This window comes from Dendrobium catenatum, unplaced genomic scaffold (assembly GCF_001605985.2).
Source record: "Dendrobium catenatum unplaced genomic scaffold, ASM160598v2 fragScaff_scaffold_636, whole genome shotgun sequence".
In the NCBI taxonomy this organism is placed as follows: Eukaryota; Viridiplantae; Streptophyta; class Magnoliopsida; order Asparagales; family Orchidaceae; genus Dendrobium; species Dendrobium catenatum.
The window spans coordinates 103,038-124,608 of record NW_021319098.1 but is presented as its reverse complement, the minus strand read 5'-3'; the positions used below and the strand labels follow the sequence as shown (position 1 = coordinate 124,608).

The 21,571-nt window shown below is 33.9% G+C and overlaps 1 protein-coding gene across 5 annotated transcripts in view; it reads left to right on the top strand.

The window, feature by feature from the left end:
• LOC110110293 (flowering time control protein FCA-like) overlaps positions 1 to 21,571 on the top strand; it is a 51,796-nt gene that overhangs the window by 615 nt on the left and 29,610 nt on the right. For all 5 annotated transcript variants that reach the window (XM_020841694.2, XM_020841693.2, XM_020841691.2 and 2 more), the window contains 4 exons: positions 1,849 to 1,919; positions 3,875 to 3,953; positions 7,836 to 7,918; positions 8,000 to 8,051. In XM_020841694.2, the coding sequence (XP_020697353.1) occupies positions 1,849 to 1,919; positions 3,875 to 3,953; positions 7,836 to 7,918; positions 8,000 to 8,051 (285 nt within the window). The remainder of the gene's footprint in view (positions 1 to 1,848; positions 1,920 to 3,874; positions 3,954 to 7,835; positions 7,919 to 7,999; positions 8,052 to 21,571) is intronic.

The window sequence follows — 21,571 nt, the reverse complement described above, 5'->3', positions numbered from 1 at the left end:
ATGAATTTTCTTCTCACTATTGCTGTTCTATAGAGTGTAGGATTCAAAGAAATTTGGTTTTAGTAATCAAGTAAATTTGTAATCAGTAAATCTTGGGATTTTATCTTCGTTAGAGTTAAATCTTGAACGTTATTTGGATGCGGGGAAGTGGAGGCTTTGTTTTGTTTGAAGGAAAACGAAGAAATTGAAATCAGATCCCAATAGTTCATCTCTTTATTATGAGTCTGTAGCCATTGGTGTGAACATTTCTGCCATTTTTTAAACATACATTCACTTTAATTCCCAGCATCCAAACATAGCCTAATTCTCTAAACCCTGCGCCTTCAAATCCTGTAATCATGATTTAGTAAGTATTTACTAATTCTAAGGTTTAGTCTTGATTCAGTCAATTCAAGTTTAAGAAAGCCTTAAAAAACTGTGGCTAAATCCATCCTGAATCCTGGGTATATTTCCTAAAGTTAGGTTGCATGGATTCATAAGCATTAATTATAGCATGCGTATTTTAACTGGTAATATTTTTGAGTGGTAGAAACGTCTCGGAATATTATGTTTAAGGCATGTATCTGGGCATCAGAAGGAAAATGAAATATAGTGGTTGTTTTTCAGTGCATGGGCTGAAATTTGTGGAAGTTCTTATCCAAGTTAGAACAAAATTGTTTCTTTAATTATTTATTATGCTTTGGATGTTGTTTGTCAATGTGCTAGAGTTGTAAAAATTGACTTTGGTAGATTGCCTTAGGTATTTGCTACTAATTTCTATCTCATTTATGGTGTGTTAATTTTTAATAATATCTGCCATTTTCATTATAAATTGAGTTATATCTTTTTGAAGGTTTTTTACATTATCTTCCACATTTAGATGTTTTTTTATTCTATTTACTTCCACTTAATCTTTGATATATTTGCTTAAGTTGAACTGAACTAAGAATTACTTCTTACATTTACTCTCCTTAACTTTAGAAGATTTGGTTTCACTTAATTTATTTAAAGTTATTTGAATTCTTAGTGAAGATTGTCTCCTTGGTAGGATTAACTAAACTCCTTCCTCTCTCACCCTTACAAAACCTTTTTAAGTGTCCTGCATCAGGGAACCAAAGCCTTGTTGTTGACCTTAATGATGTGATAAACCTAATTTCAAATCGTTCTATGCAACTCCTTGGTTTAGTATAACATATGTCGCTTAATTTAGCCACTAATTGGCATATTTGTCCTTAAAAAAAAAGATCATCAGTCAAAGCACGGACCCAAACATTTTAGAGTATCGGCAAATTATAATTCAAAGTGGTGTAATCCTCCAGTTTACTTTTAAGTTGTCCCTCTATCCAAGGTCATTTGTTTAACTTCATCTAGAATCACAGACATTTTTTCTTCTGTTATGCTTATTTATTACCGATTTCCTAGCGTAATGTAAGGTTTCATGTATGATTATTTCTTTCATAAATGTGTTGTATATAAGTGGTGAAGTTTGAAATAAATGAATATTCTCCTGTTTTCATTTGGAGTTCTACTACTATTCCAATCAGAGGTGTTATTTCAGGGGAAACTTATATGTTAGAAAATGTGTTAAGACAAAACATCAAATTATGACAGCTTATATATATGTAACGTCAGAAATCAAATTTGCTTCCCAAAACCCATTTAGCATTTTCTCACTGTGTATACTGAGTGGTGACTAAACAAATTTATCCAAGATAAATCTTTTTAATGTGTATCTCTTTCCTGAAGCACATACTTTCTATTGAAATTGATCATGTATTTACTTGCTTTATATGTTATAAAGATAGTTAGGTTTTTTTATCTTTAATTTTGTTAAGCATTTCTTCTAACACGTTGACTGATTTTTCCCAGACTATGGTGAGGGAAACAAATTTGCTAAGCTGTTCGTTGGATCAGTTCCAAAAACTGCAACTGAAGAAGATGTAAGTTTTGCATTTTGTTTACATTTTTTTGTGACTACTGCATAGTTAAATGGTCTCATCCTTCTATTTCGATGTTGTGAACTTATATAAAAAGAATTGTCTGTTGATTTCAAATGTAGTGATTAAATATTTAAGTTTCTAAGCAGAGAAAAACATCCATATTGACAAAATTAATACATGTTTTTTTGTGTTTTTTATTTTCCTTGTGCCATCCTCTTGAATTTTTTATTCCATTGGCATTTTGTGATTTATCCTGCTTGGTGAAACATAATGCCACAACTCTAGAATGCTTGAAATTGCTTTCTTTAGGTTGTTTTATATCTATGCCCCTTGAAATTTTATTAACTTGTTTTTGTATTATTGTTTTAAGCATTGTATGACAGTCATGGTTTGCTTTTGAACATAAATCTAAAGCCAACACTTTCTGACATTCTTTTTACTATTCAATTGTGCTACTAAGAAGCATGATGCTGGTACCACTTTTTTTAAGTTTCAGCTGGAATGGCTTGCCTAGGGCTGATCTTTGGTTTTTAATAGAAAATGGATAAACTTGAGTCAATGGATGTGAACCTTCAATATTTCAATGTTCTACTTGCCAATCTTTTTTTTTTGAGGAGCTTGACCTTGAATTTGCAGAGCAGTTTCCAGATTCCTTTTCAGCAGAGTTAATGAAATATATATTTTAACTTATTTATTATGGTTTAAGACAATGATTAGACACTAGAGCGTGAGAATTATGCTTATTGTAAATGAATGGAGGTTTCAAGAAATGGATCATGGGGTTAATGTGATGGTTGATAGAGAATTTGGCAATTGGCGGAAATGATGGTGGCTTGATGTGATGATTAACGATGATACAGAAGATGCAATATGTTGGTTGAATTGACTTATCATTTGTTATTAAATGTTGCTAATTTTTTATACATAAAGTGTTGGCAGCGGTTATTTGTACAAGATCATGTGATCCAGATCGTTTCCATTCACTAAAAAATGGTAGTTAGTGAAGGAGCTGTGGTGCGTGAAAACAAAGCTTGAGTGAGCTTGCCTGTGAAAATATTCACCTTGGCTTGCAAAATATTAGATGGTTTTATGATGATTTTTGGTTTTCTTTTTTATGAATCGCATGCATGGTGTTGATTTTCTTCTACTTGTGGATGGATAGCTTAAAACCTTGCATTCTAACTAAACTTTGGATCTACTTTTTTTTTTTCCTGTTTGATTTGGTTTCTCTTCAGCTTGGGAAGCTTTGTTGAAAATTCCTTATTCTTGAAGTCCCCAAGTGCTTATTTGCTTGGTCGTTGATGGAAAATATGTTTTATAAAGTAATTTTTTATTTTTCAGTCATTTTGAGCGTGAACAGTAAAATCATCGTTTTTGAGGGATTTTGAAGAGTTGAAAAAATCCACATTGATTTCTATCTAATTCTACCAAATGATGGAATCTAATAAATTAATCATTTTTGAAAGCATGCTTTTTAACTTAACCAAGTGAGCCTATGAATAAAAACTTCTGATGTGTTGCTATTCTAATTTCAGTGCCATCTTACCCATTGTCTTACTTGTTCATCTACTTTGGATGCTTTATGAATTTTAAGAATAATTTCTAGTAAGTGTTGTTCTTGTGCAACTTATGTCCAATTAAGTGGATCAGCCATATGAGTTTAACAATTCTTTCATGATAAGCATTGATCTTCTGCTACTTCCAACAAATTAACTATCATTTTCTCTTAACGTTTTTTACACCAATATTATTCCTGTGCAAATTTTATTTTTTATTCGCATGGAAAAAAAATCAACTTTTATTTTGCACTTCCCATCATCCTTTCCTATCTTTTTTTATTCTAATTAATAAAATGTTCCCATGACTTTTGTTTCAAGAGTGTAGCTCTTGGAGCTGGCTTTGTTGTGCCAATTTACTCGGCCTCAGTTTTTCTTGTTTATACATTTTTTGCTCAGATTCGCCCTTTATTTGAGGAACATGGTGATGTTGTTGAAGTGGCATTGATCAAGGACTGGCGAACTGGTCAACAACAAGGTAGATTCAGAAGTTTTCTCATGTTCGTGATAAATTGTGGTTTTCTTTTACAGGTCCTTTGAGGCTTGGGGAGCAAGTGATTTATAATTTCTCTCAGATAATGTTTTTATCTGATTAGAGTGGTTGTATTCTGTTGCAACCTGGCCATTAATATGGGGTCTGGGTGAACTTGAGTTTCTTAATGAAAAAAAGGAAACTTGCCATTGTCACTTTTATAGTTACGGGAGCTAATTGATGAAATGGTAGCACATCTAGATGCTTATTGATTGAAAGTTTGCGATGCAATTAAGATGTTTTTGAACTGCTTATGGCCGTGCAAGGTGATAAGCTTTATTGAACTTTTCTACCCCTGGAGATTCGTTGCAGTTGTCCTTACATGTGTACTATTCATGTGCGATGGTGATGAGTACTATACACCTGTTTTAACTTAATAAAAACTTTGTTTTCTGCGTGCATTTTATATAAATACTAATTCTATAAAGGTTGTAAAATATTGGAAATCATGGAGTTCATTTCATGCTCTAGATGGCCTGGATTTTGTTATTAATTTTGGATGCTCTGCACTGATTCTTGTAAGGATTTTCTTTAGAAGACTTTGTGAGGTAGTTCTCTTAAATTCGGCATCTGTGGACTTTGTGGATGGAACTTGTTTGATGGTTTGCGTAATTTATTCTTCTGGGAGTAGGCATATTGTTCCATTATTAAGCATGGAATCACGTGGTTCTTTAATGTTTCTTTAAGAATATTTCTTTGAGTTTGCTATTGCTGGATGTTGGTTATTGGCTGTGTGCAGAGTTTATTCTAGATTATACTTGCTTGCTTTTAATTGGAAGATTTTGATGATATGCTTGGATGCTCTCTGTATGCATGTGACATATTTGGTTTGTTATTGTGGCCTGGACATTGATAATTGGATTCTGAGGGCATGGGTGTTTCCACCTGATTTATGCACGGATGAATGGTTCTAAACGCATGGCAGTACATCTTTTGCAAGACACAGAAATGAATGTTATACTCATGGATGATGGCTTAGAGTTTGTGAGGGTGGATGATTTATTGTTTCAGTTTCATTTTTTTTTTGTAATGATCTGTGCAAGGAATTCTCTGGGATGTGGCCTTTAATCATCTTAGGAATGATCAGTTCTGGATGGTAGAATTTATTTAACGTCTTTCCTTTGACTTAATCCCTTGGAAGTCATATCTAGGCTGAGTAATGAGATAAGGATCCTTTTATTCAGGAATAATTGAGCTTAAATGCTAATATTATGTTTTTTATATAGCGGTACTTATTTTCTTCATTTTTGTACAAATAAAAAATTCAAAAACTGGAGTACTTTTTTGTGGCAATTACTGTATGTCGCACTTAGTATATCTTTTGTTTCATCCATTAATACTTGAGCTGCTCTTCCCGTTCTTCTGAAATGAGTACAATATTCATGAAATGGCTTGGTGACATTTTAATGCAGGAACAATTCAGATGCCTCTAAGTTTCCCCTTTCTTTTTTGAATCCTGAGATCTGTATGTTGGCAAATGAGTGCACGTGTTTTAATTAGAGAAAGGAATGGAAGGAGCTGGCACTTGAAAAAATAGCGTTTTGTTGAGTGATTTGCTGGCCTGTGGACTTGTACTTATTTGACTGATTCTACACTCGTCATTCCTCAAAATTTGATTTCACATATAAATCAGCTTTTTGGGAATCATATAACAAATTTTATTTCCGGACCATTCACGCAGAAATATTTAAAAATAATGTTTTGTTTTTTTTTGGGGCGGGGATGGAGGGGAATATTACAATATTTCTCTAGGATCATTTTGTTAATCTACATTTTCCCCTAATTTTATATTATAAAAATTTAGTGGCTCAAACAGGAAACTTTTCTGGATGAGGCTGGTTTTCAACTGTATGTGTCCTGCACATGCTCCAATTTGTCCATAAGGCAATACAGTGTTGCGCATCTGTTGCTGCTCTTTTACATTCCTTCGTTTATTTTAAAAGGGCATATATAGTGCTCAAAGCTCTCGCTAATGAAGGATCCAAGGAGAGGTTGATGTGTGCATCCTTATCCATGTATTTGTACAGCAGCTGTTTTCATGAATTGAACATGGGACCTCCATGTTTTACTATAGGCAACATAATCCATCACTCCTATCTGTGGAACCTCAAATTTGGTTACTGGACCTACATGATGTATGTTAGAGACTGACCGTTTCTTTTCATGGAAGGTTAAAATAGTCCCTGAAGTCATGTTTTAGCCCAACTCAGTTTAATAAATTATGCTATGGCCACATCTTTAATTTCGTGAAGATTGTCTTAAACTTGTTATTTAATTTTGGGACTGTTAAACGTGATGAACGCCTTTTATTCTTTTGTTTTTTTGTTTGTGCTTAAAGGGCATTGTAGCGACAACATTACTCTTGGATGTTGTTCAGTTTGAGTGTTTGGTTGGATTAATATCTTTGAAGGCCAGGTTTTGCGACATCACAATTGAAAATAAATCCTGCTATTAGTAGTAGCACTTCTATAACCTTTCTAAATGCCCCTTATCTCTCCTGTCTTTTGAAATTTGGATTGTTTCTTTCATTCGTTCTTATGCCTGAGAAATGCTTTCATTTGTTTTTAAGCCTTCAAAATGAGCATGTTACTATTTAGAAGCTAGTGCTGCATTTTAAGTGAGTTGGCATAACAAATTTTGGCACTTTTTTGTGGTTTTCTGCCGTTGGGAATTCTTTGTTCTTGACATTAGGTAAATGGGAATGATATCATTATTCTGTCTGTTGCTTATTAGCATTTTCTTGTTGCACTATGGTTTAATTATGCATATTCTTGAGAATGGTAACTATGAGTGACTAAGATCTTTTGGAAGGTCATCATCTCAGAATGGAAACTTGTTGCGATATTAATCTGCTTTAAAGCATTTTTATTTTCTTATGGTTGGATCTTTTGGGCAGCTTGCAATTGGGTGCTATTGGTTGTAATATTTCTGTTGCAGGTAAATGTATCACCGCCATTTGGATTTAGTACTTCGCTATGACATTGAGAGAAACTGTTGTGTTTGTGTTGTGGTTTCTCTTATAGCAGTATTCCCTTGCGAGGTGCTGACTACCTGTTATGTAGAGTATGTGAATTGGTTTATATTAAAGAGAGATTGATTCTGTTATTGTTCATGGCTTGAGGAGCTATTTCCATTTGTCTTGGAATAGTGTGGTGCATATACGGATTATTTGAGTAGACCCTTTTAGGCACAAAAGTAGTGCTTCCTTTCTTGTATGGTGCTCCGCCCTCCACTTGGAATATGCTTGTGCTTTCTATGCAAATGGTATGGATTATGTTATGGGTCCATGCTTTGAGAAGATGTCTCCATTTGTGATGGAATTGTGTGGTTGATGTGCGCTACGGATTCTTTCATTAGACTTTTGTTGTGGTTTTTGAATGTGAGAAATGGTTGTTTGCTTGCGGACGTCTTCCAAAGAAGATTTGAGAAGCTCAAATCTACATCATTTTCATTTTTACGTCAGTCTTAATGTTTTTTTTTTATTTTTGAGACAGTCCACTTTGATAGTTTCTTTCAATATTGTTTACTTCAATCTGCTATAATTAATTATCTTTGCAGGCTTGCAGGAAATGCATAGAAAAGTTAATTGGTTGTAAAGTATTAAAAAAGATTTTTTTTTATTAGATTTAAATGAGAATTTGATTCTTAATAGAATATAATGGAAGAAAATTATTCATGTAGCTGGCCCCATATAGTGAGATAAAAGTTTGTTGTTGTTGTTTTCTCCTCATCATTTTCTATTGCGCTTTATTGAACTTTTGATAAAATATCAGTGTTAGTGGCTTTTGGTAAACAGCTAGATCAATATGCATAAGTTCACTTCTACAGGTTTTTGTTTCATTAAATATGCATCTTCAGAGCATGCTGATAGAGCTATAAGAGCTTTGCACAATCAGTTTACATTACCTGGGGTAAGTGTTATAGGAATACAATCTGACCTTATCATCAAATCTTTTGTTTCCTGCAATTGAAGTTAGTTTATGGTTTGATAGGCAACGGGACCTATTCAAGTCAAATATGCTGATGCTGAACGGGAACGATTTGGTAATTTTCTTCTTTCCTTTCATACTTGAAGGATTTCAGTACACAAATGTGATCATTTATTATTTGCATGCATTTTATACAGATGCTAATCCTATAGTAAAATTAAGGTGGACAATAAAATGTTCTAAAATTGCAACAAGTAGAAAATTCTGTTATTTTGCTGGGCCCAAACAGCATGATGTTGTTTTCTTACGTTTTTATTTTTCATTATATATTCTATTCTGCTTATGTTGGTCTAAACCAGAGTTTCGATGACAACAGTTTGCAATGACATGCCAGGAATATTAGTTTTTCAAACAATAATGATAGTCTAAACCAGAGATACAATGACAACAGTTTGCAATGACTTGCTAGGAACATTAGTTTTTCAATCAATAATGATGATTGAATATCTATCACATGCAAATTAGGTTTATTTATTTGTTCATTTACTTCTAGGCAATTGTTGATAGGTTCCAGTAACAAGCTACTGTTGATCTGATTCCTTTATTTGATAAAATATGTAAAGAGTTCATATATATATTTAAAGCCAATATGTCGTTATTGAACCTAACTATTGCAGGTTATTATGAACTGTGTGAGTTCTGTGATATTTGATTTTTTGTTAGTAGCTAAAATATAATATTTTTTGGTAATGCTGCCATGCCTTTTTGCGCGGTTCTAATGCAGGTAAATTTCCATTATTTTTGTAAGAAGCAAGCCAGAAAGAATGTAAAAAAACTTCACATGAAAAAAAAAAAAAATGATGGTTGTAAACCTATACATATCTTATTGGCGCCTTGGCAGTAACCACCGATCTTGATAAACCATTACATGATCCTTATTATAATGTTTGAGTAATAGCTTTTGTTTGTTGATATAACTTTTTGGTTTTTATGTAGGCTTGTCAATAGGTCGGTTTGTAATCTGACTTTATTTGATTAGAGTTCCAGTACAATTAATATGATAACAAACTAATTTATAGATAAAAGACTTGATTTTATTATAAACCTGCTCCATCTTTAGCATGGCGAGTTGGATCCAATTTGAGATCAACCCAACCCATTTAAGATTATATATATATATATATATATGTAGAACATCAAGTAGAGAATTATTAAGGTCCCATTACCAGAGCAAGATCAAGAGTCAAGATGAGAGCAAGGGTCATGAAACCCTATCATAATATAAAAATCAAGGGATTGAACAGATTCATCCAACATGAATATTAAAGAATCTATATTTCAAAAGATTTTGAATTATATGTATGATTAAAATTTCAAAAATCATATTAAATTTTAATAATTTGAATTTTTAATTTCTATCCTTTCCCTCTTTGTGGGAGGCTTTTGTTTATTTATTCCAACTTTTATAGGTTGCAATCTCTTTAAGTCATGGCCATTAGGGCCGCCCTCTTTATTAGGGATTGATTTCACACCACTTATATATTTATTTCATTCCTATTATATTTTTCATCATTTTGTAATTTCTTTTCGAAGAACATCATGTAATGCTTTGATATTTGCTTTGAGGAATTGAAAATATCAGCTTTGAGAAAAAATGTGGCAATTGAAATTTCTAGGATTTTGTGTGTTTAGTAGCTGACCTTTGTGGGATCTTCTTGTTGGAAGATCTATGTTTGCTCTTTATCTCTTACTCGGCTCTTCCCCAATCTTTCTTGCTCCTTTTTCAACATCCCTTGTCTCTTTCTAAATGTTTTCTCTTTCTCCCAAAAAAAAAAAGATATTGTTTTCTCTTTCTCCCAAAAAAAAAAAAAAAAAAAAACACAAGTTTCTTAAATGTGGTTGGCCAAAAGGCCCCAAACTTAAGCAACCTTGTCCTAGTTTGGTTATACACCGTTCACCACCTTTCAAACTCCTTGGAACATATCCAAAATCTTATGAATAGATTTTCACATTCCCCCCCTTCAAAGCCTCTCCAACCTCCAAAGATACCATTAAATCCATTCCTCAACTACATTTTTCAAAACTAGCTAGAAATGGCTCAACCTGGCGCTGTTTCCTAATTTTAGTGTAGCTTCTTAATTGTTGGATGCTATCCAAAAATCTCTCCCACTATGTGGGGTTAGCTATATGAATTTCTTTTCCTCCATTGTGTCTTCTTAAGAGTCAAATTCTTATTTAAATATAATAAAGTAAGGTCATTTCTAATATTTTCTAACAAAAAAATCTCACCCTAAGAATAATTTGACCAAGCCCTTGGCCAATTTTATTCGCTTGATCTACACCTTAGATAAAATTTCTCAAACCATCGAAGGGCGTTCTCCACATACATAGTCACCCACCACGGCAATTGGAAGCGTTGGTTCAACCCCTTCAAAGCTTGGTCAACTTTGGTATTCGAGGCAAAACTTGTACTTTGGCAACAAGTATCGTCTGGAGCTTTAACGTTTGGAAATTGTGATTGGTAAATCCAGCATCCACCAAAGGATAATCTTTGATATTAGATTTGATTAATTTCTTTAATTTGTGATTTAATAGAATAAAAAAGAAAATTAGGGATTTTTATATGTTTGGTGACAAGCTTGTGATATTGTGTGTTAACTCCAACTAGTTACCTCTACTTATAAGGCATAGTCTTTCCTATTTGAGAACCTATCACCTTAGCCCTATATTGAATAAAAACCTTTTTAGGATAACGCTCCACATACTAACCAACAACCAAGCTTGAGTGCTAACTCACATAGGAGCCAAATTTATATCTTTTTGAAATAACTTGTGATTTGCTGTAGGAAGCTTTGGTATTAGAGGCCAAGGGTGTTCATCATATCCATAGCCACACACCATGGAAATTGGAAGTGTTGATTCAACTCTTTCAAAGCTAGGTCAACGATGGTATCAAACGCAAAGCTTGTACTCTGCAACTTCAGTAAAAGTATCTTTTGGAGCTTTAATCTTTGACAATTGTGATTGGTGGATCTCTTGTCCATCAAAGGGTAATATTTGATACTGGAGTTGATTAATTTCCTTAATTTGTGATTTAATAAAATCACAATGAAAATTAGGGATTTTTTAATGTTTAGTGACAAGCTTATATATTATTGTATTTTAACTCCAACTAGTTACCTCCACTTATAAGGCCTAGCCTTTCCTATATGAGAACATATCACCTTAACCCTATATTGAGTGAAACCCTTTGTAGGATAGTGTTTATACAAATCAGCAACCAACCTTGAGTGCTAACTCACGTATAAAATCCAAATTCATATCTTTTTTTTGACTAACTTGTGATTTATTGTAGGAAGCTTACTTTGCAATTTGCTTGTCCAAATTTTATATATTTTTTTGGACTATGCATGAAGAAGCTTATGTTATGTGGAAAAAAGTAGAGTGTGATATTAAAATGTTGCAAAGGATGTGTTTGGAGTATTAAAAGTAAAAAACTTCTATTAGTAAAAATATTTGTTGATGAAATCAAAATATGTATGAAAGATAAAAAATAAGAAATTTTATTATAAAAATTGATTTAGGCGTAAAAACTCGAAAAATTGGGAAATATATAAAGAGGTCCTTAAGTAGTCTAAGAAAGTGACATGAGATTCAAAGAATTTAGCTTTTAATGATTTATATAATGGATTAGATAATAAGCTTTTCAATTATGATTGTTAGAATATGATTGACTTGAATGACCTGAGCGTCCTAAAAAGAAAATAAAATTTTTTATCAACGTATTAGTAAAATTGAAGTTAGAGAGACTTTAAAGAAAATGAAATGTGGAAAAGCTGTTGGACCTAATGCTATTCCAATAGAGGTGGGGAAATGCTTAGGAGATGAAAGAATTTTTTTTGCTTACGAAACTTTTTAATATTATTTTAAGGACTAAAAAGATGCTGCATAAGTGGATTGTTTTGATTTTGATGGACTGGTCCAGCCTGGACCAGCTATTGTATACCAGAGGCGGAACAGGGTTCCGCCCCCAGTAAAGCTGTCCCCTTTGTGGGTGGGGTCTGACAATCAATTGAGGGAGAATTAATGGGAGATTAAATAGGGATTGGGAGGAAAATTCAAATTAGAAGGGTTGTTTGGGTAGTTAACTCAGTTAATGGTGTGCTTAGGTATGTTTGAAGGCTAGGGTTAGGTTTTTATCTATGGTTTTTGCTGAAATTGGAGTTCTTTTGTGCTTGAGTGGGCTCTAGTGGCATCTAGAGAGTTGGGAGAGACGGATCTTCTTCTCCTATAGAAGATCCATTGTATATTGTTGCTTTACTTCAATTATTATCAATTTAAAAAGTTTAATTCGGGTTTTTCTTCCAAATTCTTCTCAATATCTATTTTGCAAAGTGCTGAAATTAAATTTCAGCAAGAGAGACTCTTGTTTCCTACAAGCATTTTCTATTAGATTCCTATTTTTAAGAATAAAGTTGATGCACAAGAGTGTATGAATTATAGAGGAATTAAGTTTATGTGTCATACTTTAAAATTATGAGAGAGAGTTATTGAGCATAGGTTATGATGTGATACTAATGTTTCTCTAAATCAATTTAGATTCATGCTGTGTAGGTCTACTATGGAAGTTATACATTTATTTAGGTTTGTCGGAGAAGTGTAGAGAGAATAAGGATGATCTATATATGATATTTATTAATTTAGAAAAAAAACATATGATAAAGTTCCAAGAGAAATATTCTGGAGAGTTTTAGAAATGAAAGAATGTCTATGGTGTATGCTTTTTGTTGATGATATTTTTCTTGTTGACAAGACTAGATAGGGAGTTGAAGATAAACTTGAACTATGGAGGTCAACCTTAGAGTCTAATGGTTTTCGTTTGAGGAGATCTAATATCGAATACATGGGATGCAATTTTAGTAGGATTAGATCTAGTGAGGGGATTGTGACTTTGAACGATCAAGTTACTAATAAGAGTACATGTTTTAAATATTTTCTATTGTTCAATTATGTGATAAAAAAGTACCCCTCAAAGGAAAAGTCTATAAGACGGTGGTGAGATTTGCAATGTTTTATGATGTAGAATGTTGGCCATTAAAAGACAAAAATAAAATTAAGTGTTACATAGATGTGAATGCTCAGGTGGATGATTGGCTTCACTCTTAGAGACCAAATGCGAAACAAGTATATATGTGAAAAGGTTGGAGTAGATCTAGTGGTAGATAATATTAGAAAGAGTCGCCTTTGATGAGGACATCGGAGATCAACGGCTACGGTTTTTTTTAGTTATTTATTTATATGTTTTTGTACTAGTTTATTTTATATTGTTGTTTTTCCATTTATACCCTTATGGGTGGTCTTGTAGTGTTGTAGCATACGTTTCACATCAGCCTTAGATGGTTTGGTCACATAAAACATCGGCCTTTCGATGACTTGGCTAGGAAAGTGGATGTATTAGATTTAGCCTATGTTAAGAAAGGTAGAGGTAGACTTAAAAAGACTGGGTTAGAAAATATTACAAATGACATTTAAATAAGATTTGGCTCTTAACATAGCACAATTGAGAAAAAAGAATTCATGTAGCCGACCCAACATAGTGGGATAAAGGCTTGATGTTGTTATTGTTGTGACAATGAATACTTGGAGTCACTGAGTATCTCAACATTTTTGAGGACATAGTTTTTAGGAACAACTATGTTGATAATGGTTGGCAACTTATTAATAAATTTATCATTGGTCTTGGTATAGACATTAGCAATGAAATAGAGATATTTAATTAGCAAACATTATAGGATCTTGTCACTACTCATGTTGGAAAAGCAAGAGAAGGATACCTCCTGTGCTAAACCCAGAAGCCAAATCACTCGTACTCCTACCAAAGGCCTATTTTTAGGCCTACTTCCACCACTAGTACTACTCAGAGTGCTACGGTTCCTACTAAGGGGAGTTTTAAGGACAATAAAGGTATTATATGCTTCAAGTGTCATGAAAAGGGCTAATGCAATATTAATGGAAGGCACAAATCCTATTTTTAGATGAGTCAGATTCACTCAAGGATGATGAAATTGAGAAAGTTTTTGATGTGATGCCTATATCTAAAGAGATTTGGCTAGGAAATACTAACCATATTGCAGTTATGAGGTGTTTAGGAATTTCTAGTAGTGAGATAGAGGATTTAAATAGGAAGAATATTTGCTTCATGTATATATTATGTAGTAAGAAAAGAAGTTGGGTTATTATTGATTATTTTTTATGGTGGGAGTGCCATGAATGTGATATCCACACATGTGTTAGTAAATGCTAATCTTTAGGTTTGAATCACAACTTAACCCTTCCTTATGAGTAGGGTGAAGCCTACCATCCTCCCCATCACTAGTAGTTGTATTGCCCCCCTTAAGATAGGTAGTTATGAGGATAAATTCTAGTTTGATGTCTTGCTCATAGACACCACATGTCCGATTAGGTCAACTATGGCTATATGATTCAAGTATTATGCACTATATAATAGGGAGAGTACGTGTTCAAACATAAAAATAAAATGGTCAAACGTTTACCTAGCAAGCCCATATAGAAGTCCTCTTCAATTGCACTCCATAATCTTCTATTATCCAACAAAAATCTAATAAAGAATTACCACTTTCAATTTATGGTGATTAGGTCCCCTAATGTTAAGGGAAATGATATTGTTCTTGATTCAAAGAGACCCATTGATAGGACTAATATTGCAACTCATGCAATATCTGATTATGCTTTTATATTCATAAAATGTTTTCAAGTCTTTCATAGTGAGGTGAGGGTACAAATAACTAAAAGCAATGTAAACTATGTTGAAAGGGTGAATCATTATCATTCTTCCAAAAAAATATAAGGAAATTGAATGTGTTGGTTTGCATTTATCCTAAGAGACATCCATCCTTAAAATATAAGTAATTATAAGCTAGGGCTTGTGGCCCATAAAAATTAGAAAAAATTAAACATAAAAAATGCCATCTTGATTTTCCATTGGCATGTTAATTAGTTCACCTTGTAATATTAATTATTTTTATTTAAAAGAATTAATCAACCTCTAAGTAATGCATCTAACCCTTTGCCCAAAGATATTTTTAACAAATTGCAAGTGCCCTTATCATCAAATCTCTTGAAGTGAACTCTATCATTACAAAAGAATTTACCTGCAAATCGTGTGGAGGATCGTGGTTTTTTGATCTAATGGTAGAACAAGCCACATCGAGGGCACATGAGTCACAATGTAGGATTTGGGCAAGCTAGCACTAGGAATTGCTGAAGATACTTGGATTTCAACTTTGCAGGGCATAATTTGATGAGACGAGAGTTGATGCAAAACATCTACCAGGGAATTATTATGGCCCCACTATTAGAGCAATATCAAGCATCAAGGTGAGAGCAAAGGTCATAATCTACGATGACACAGACATGACAATTATTGAAAATAGGACACAGACACGGGTTGGATATGGTATTATAATTTTTGTGTTTAAAAAATAGTGTATAGAAATTGAATAAGTATAATATTAAATAATTTAGAAATAAATTGTCATTTAAGTAGATTTATACTTAAAATGATTAATATTATGATGTCGAAAGTTGGACATTGATGCGACATTGGGAGAGGAGACGATAATGTTGTCGAGAGTTTGGCATCATTGATATGTAGTAAGTATTGGATGTCGATGTCGAGAGGATGTTTATTGTGAGTGTGGAGAGGGCATTGGTCGATGATATTAAGACGACGTCGGACAAAGATAAGCTATTGAGTTGTGGTGTAGAAATTGCTAACATCGGGTATCAATGTCAAGACAATGTCAGACTTTGTTATTGAGATGGTTTTAAAATGGTGATGTTGTAACAACATCAGACGCTGATGTTGAGATGACATCATACATTCTTGTGAAACTAAATTGCAACCCGCCAAAGAGAAATGAAAAAAAAAGAGAATATTTGATGAATGGGGTATTGAGTGCGGGTGATTGATTTGGTGTTGTGGAGAGAAAATAAAAAATTTAGTATTTATAATATATATATATATCTATATATATAGTTTTAAATATAAGAAATTATATTTAAAAGTTTTCATAAAATATTTAAGATACATATGTCTAATTTGTATTTAATTTTTTTAATCGGATATGCTTTCGGCGTGTCCGACTTTTGTAAATGTGGAGATTGAAATCTCTGAGGTTTTGTATGCTTGGTGGCTTAAATCCTCTTTGTTGTGTGCTAGGTGATGACTTCTTTTGATTGTTATTAGTGCAAGACCCGGTTATATCCTTTTTATTTCTTCTTGATTTTTCTTCTAGACCTCTCCTACTTCTTCCCCAACTTTCCGAGTCTCTTTTTGAATGTATTCTACACCTCCAATTGTAAGGGGAAAAAATAAAGCCTCTTCGGCCAAAATTAGGACAACCTTGACCTAATTTGGTTCTACATCTTACACCACCCTCCAAACTTCTTATAATCCTATTAAAAACTCCAGATCAGACCTATACACATCCCCTAACCCTTTAAAGTCTATGCAGCCTCTAAGACACCATTAAACCTAGTACCCAACCTCATATTTAAAAGTTAATCATAATAAGCCCAAACTAGGCATCTTGACCTAGTTTTGTTTAAGCCTCTACTAAACAACCTTAAACTTGTTTGCTCTTCCAAAAACTCTAGATCACATCTCATAAACTTTCCCCCACAACTTCCAAAATGATTGACGCCCAAAGCCCCCTCAATGACACAACCCTGAAGATAGAATCCTAAGGTTGATTTGACGTAACCATTGGATGACTCTCTTCCCTTAACTTAAATCTCAAATGAAATATCTCCAACCATCCAAAGGTGTGCCTCACATTCATAGCTACCCTCCACAACATTTGTAAACCTTGGTTGAACTCCTTTAAGACTAGGTCAATATACTTGTTGCCTTTTAGTGAATTAAATGATACGGTAAATAGCTGATCCTAACATCTCCACCATGATCTTTTAACGCATCTGATATATTAGCCTTAATTATTATTAGATAAATGCTCTATTTTAAAGAACTTTCGCCTTTGTTGCTTAATCTTATGCTTTTTTCGTTATGTTTCCTTGTAGAGCTGATTTTATGTTTCTGTGAATTTTTCTGCTATGAAAATTTTTTATGTTGTCTTGTTAATGAAGAATTATGTAAGTTATCTGATGCTGAATATAATTAGTTTGATCTTATTTATGTCATTAAATAGTAGTTATATTACGATTATTTGCATTTATATGTGTAATTGAATTATCATTTAATAGTTCTTTGAATTGATTTCTTTGTACGATTAAGATAAATTGTGAACTCAGAGATTAAGATAAATTGTGAACTCAGAAATTATCATTGTCACTAAGATCATTCTAACTTCTATCTCTTTCTAAATTTCCATAATATCCACTCTCTCCTTGTTAGTTCAGGCACTTTTGGGTCAACCGGAAATCATATCCAATAACCGACTGGTCAAGGGTCATGGATTGTATCTAAATTTGACCCCAACCTAATTTGAATTCTAGTTTGATCCGAAAGTTATTAGGATCAGATTTGGGTCAGTGACTATCCAATTATAATTCAATTGGTTGACAGACTTAGTTTGACATCATTGTATGGTTACTACCTAGATAATTGTGATGGAGTTCTTATAATTCCATATAGGCATTTTATAGAAAAGTGCCCATCAAACTACACGCACTGTAATAATTTTTATTGCATCCATTTGAGAGTTGGAGAATTTGTTGTGTATCTTTCTTTTCCTTTCTCTTTCTCTCTTTGACACCGAAAATGACAATAAGAAGGGAAAAAGTTGAATTCTACTAGCTGAAGTTAAGGTAAAGTAGTTTTTTCACAAGTGTCTTCAGGTACAAGAAACTTAACTCAAAACTTTACTCTGCTCAAGAAAGCGAATAATCTGAGAACAGAGCAATTCTCTCCTTCTTAACGCTGAAATATGATAGTTTGTCAATTTATTTCCATTCCCAATTACAAAGTGCTGTGTCAGCTTGCAATTTAGTAAGACAGCACACCGGCATGGATTTCAAATGCACAAACAATTAAGCTGTTCCAATCCCCTGCCAAAATATAATATACACTTAAGTAGATAATTTATTCTAAAAAGTAGAATTTAGGAAGAATAAAATAGGTGGAAAACAGAAAACATGATGTTGAATGTGATGTGATACAATCAATGGAACTGCGGGATTTTATTATGAAATTTGTTTTAGCAATAAATTTTTAAGATTAATATTTCACTAAGTTAAGACTTTCAATTTTCGTGGTTATTGACTTGCTTCAGGCATGCGGTTACACATTAGATTAACAGAGCAATCCGGAATAATGACAAGAAAATAGTAAAATAAATATGCGATTAACGATAATCCACCACTTAACAATTAGAACTTTCACCTTAGAGTTTCCCTCTCAATCTCTCTTTGGAAGTAGGGTTAGCGGAGGACAAAGGTTAGCAAGCCAACTGATACCACTGAAAGACAGAGGATGCAGGCGGTTTTGATCAACGAAGAGTTGGCTGGAGTTGGAGAGACGGGTAATCGTCCTGCGATCTTTCACAATCCTGTAGGTTGTTGCTCTTCGATGACGTCTGCCAAAATGAAGAGAATACGCTTTCGACGGTGCCTTTTGACCCAAATCCGGGATTGAAGAAAAATGATTGAATGATGTCGATTTCCTCTTGAGAATTGTAAACGAATCCGCGATCAACATCCGGATCCGCCATCCATGAGCATGAGGGTAGGCGAGTGGTGTTCTATGGTGGAGTCGCCGGTAGGAAGAGATTGGAGGAATATTAAATGAGATTGGGGTTTAATTGGAGAGAGAAAAGCAAGGGGCTTTTTTTTTTGAAAAGAAATGCTAAAATGCATTAAAAGCCAAATAAAACCCCTTATTACAAACTACTCAAGTAATTCCTAAAGAATCACATTCCTCCTTCAAGCATAACAAGAAAGGAGAAATCTCCTCAACGCTAAGATCATCCCAAATAAAAGACCTTTTTAAAGCCAAATTAGCACAAATATCCGCTAATTTGTTACAATCTCTATTGGAAAAATGATGTTATCAAGAATTTATGTACTTTTTATTTGAACAATAGTATATTTTGTTTTATATTTTATTTTCTTTTCTTTTTTAGCTATCCAATGATGGGAAATCATCCAATGATCATGGTAGATTGTGCATAAGGCTTGGTAGACCTTTGGTTTGCTAGCTCGATTGGTCCTTGGCCACTGATGGTTCACGGGTTGGCTGTTTTGGAGCACATGGCGTTGAGCTTGCTTGAAGCTGGAGTTTAGTAGCTCATTAATATTCAAAAAAGGTACCTCATTAAGAAGATTTACTTTTGGAGTGGCCTTGTCCCTTCTCCTTCCCCTTTTCTTCTTGTCTCTTGGAAAACCGTGGCTTGCTCTTTAATGGGGCTGAATTCGATGCATTAAAGTGCTTTACCCCTTGGGAGTCCAGCCGACCTCTGTTTTTTCCGTGCTGGGGTGTTTTTCCCGTGGATGTGCTGCTTTGAATTCTCGGCCTACTTGCTGGCTCCTTGGTTCCGTGAAATGCTGGGCTGTTTTTCCGAAATGGCTCTTGGAAATCCTATGAAAAACAAATGCTTGGGATGTTGTGAGCATTATCTCAGGCGGCTTTTGGCATTCCTGTTCTATGCCTATAAATATAAGATGAAGATTTAGAAAGAAATCAGTTGATATTTGTGAGCATAGTTTGCTATTAACCTGCGGGTTTATTCGGAAATCCTGCGGGCTCTTTCCACCATTTCTTCTCGGGCTTCTAACCTCATCGTCTCTCCGCAAGTGCCACTCCATCTGTATCCTTCTTCTCAACAGTGAAGCAACTTTAGGGTGTCGTGTCTTGGTTGATTTGGAAGCATTTGGGATAGTCTTGCAGTGGTGGACTATCGGTTTGCTAGTCTTATGCACTTCTTTTATTTAATCTACTATTCGATGCATGTGAGGAACCCGCTCTGACGGTTGTCTGAGGATCGCGTTTTTTTATTTTCCTTTATTCCTTCTAATATTTCTTGTTGTGTTTGTCAAGTCTTAGCTGTCTATTTCTATTTTAATAAAGTTTGTTTTAAGTTCTATCCATTGTGTCTGTTTCTTCTTGTGTGTCTACATCAAAAAAGAAAACAAAACTTGGTTGAAATCTTGTAAGAAAGCCAAATTTTCTTCAATTATTTTATTTACTTTCCAACTCTTCACCGCCAATTGAAGAACTTTTATAATATTGAAGTTACCCCCTTCAATAATAACTCCTTGAGCTTCAAACATCCAATCCCGTATGATATTTTTTAAATAAAAGACCGGCAACAATTCCACTTGGGCAATGTCCCAATGTAAAAGATGAGCTCCAAAAGCTACCAAGAATCTTCCTCTATCATCCCTCGCCACACCTCCAATTCCAGTCATATTATTACTCTTAAGTGAGGCATCCATATTTATCTTTATCTACCCGGGTGGAGGAGGATGCCAAGAAGAAAACAGCTTGCGCTGGTTGACATCCCAGTTGTCCGGATAGAAATTAATAAAATTGCTCACTGTAGCAGAAGAAACTGCATTTGCAGCAATTACATTAACCGAATCTTCAATGCCTCCATGTACCAGTTTGCATCTACTCTTCCAAATGAGACAAGCAGATATACAATATATATATTAGCAATGAAAGATTTCTTACCAGCATACCTCTATAATCCTTCCAAGCAATCTGAAAGATTATCAAACACAGGAACTTGAAAACCCCAACTATTAAGAAGAGAAATCACACTTCGAAACTTAAAGCATCTCCTTGCAATATGGCAGCTATCCTCTTCTTCTTCACAACCTCTCGGACAACCCGAAAAGTTACTCAATCTCCTTCTCAATAGAAAAGCATTAGAAGGAATAGCATCATTACACAACCTCCACCAAAAGAGTTCAATTTTTGGTCTTAATTTTAAATTTTTCATCCAAGTCCAGTGATCAATCTCGCCACTGTGCTCCATTTCTTCTTCAAAAGACAGGGCAGTAATAGATTTACCTGAATGTTTTGATTTTAGCTCCATAAGATCTGAACTCCTTCCAGGATCAATAGGAATTTGGATAATAAGATTCACGAGCTGCTCCCCGAAGACGATTTGGAGCTGATCGATATTCCACTATCCATCCAAGATGAAGGTGCTAAGGTTGAACTCTGTTGTTTCCAGAATATTAACAAAAGTCGGCCACTTTGCTAAGCATTTGTCTAATATCCATGAATCAAACATCCAATTGATAGAATTACCATTAGAAACATTCCATCTAACAATGTTTCTAAGAAGATGGAGGGAGAATGTCTAGATTCAATGTATGTGGGTCCAAGGGAATTAATTGGATTGAATCAAATCTTATTTTCAATTTCAGATTTGATTAAAATTAGGATAGCTTCCTAATTGTGATTTTACTAATAGGAAGGTATTTGAAATTCAAAAGTTTATTGAATTCAAATAAATATCCTTTCCTAATTAGTAAGGGTGCATTTTAGGAAGGTAATCAAAGGCAATTTGAAATTTGAAATTCAAATTTGGGAAGCCATGGGAGGGCCGGCGGTTTGGATTTGTGGAGAGGGGCGGATGGAGCGTG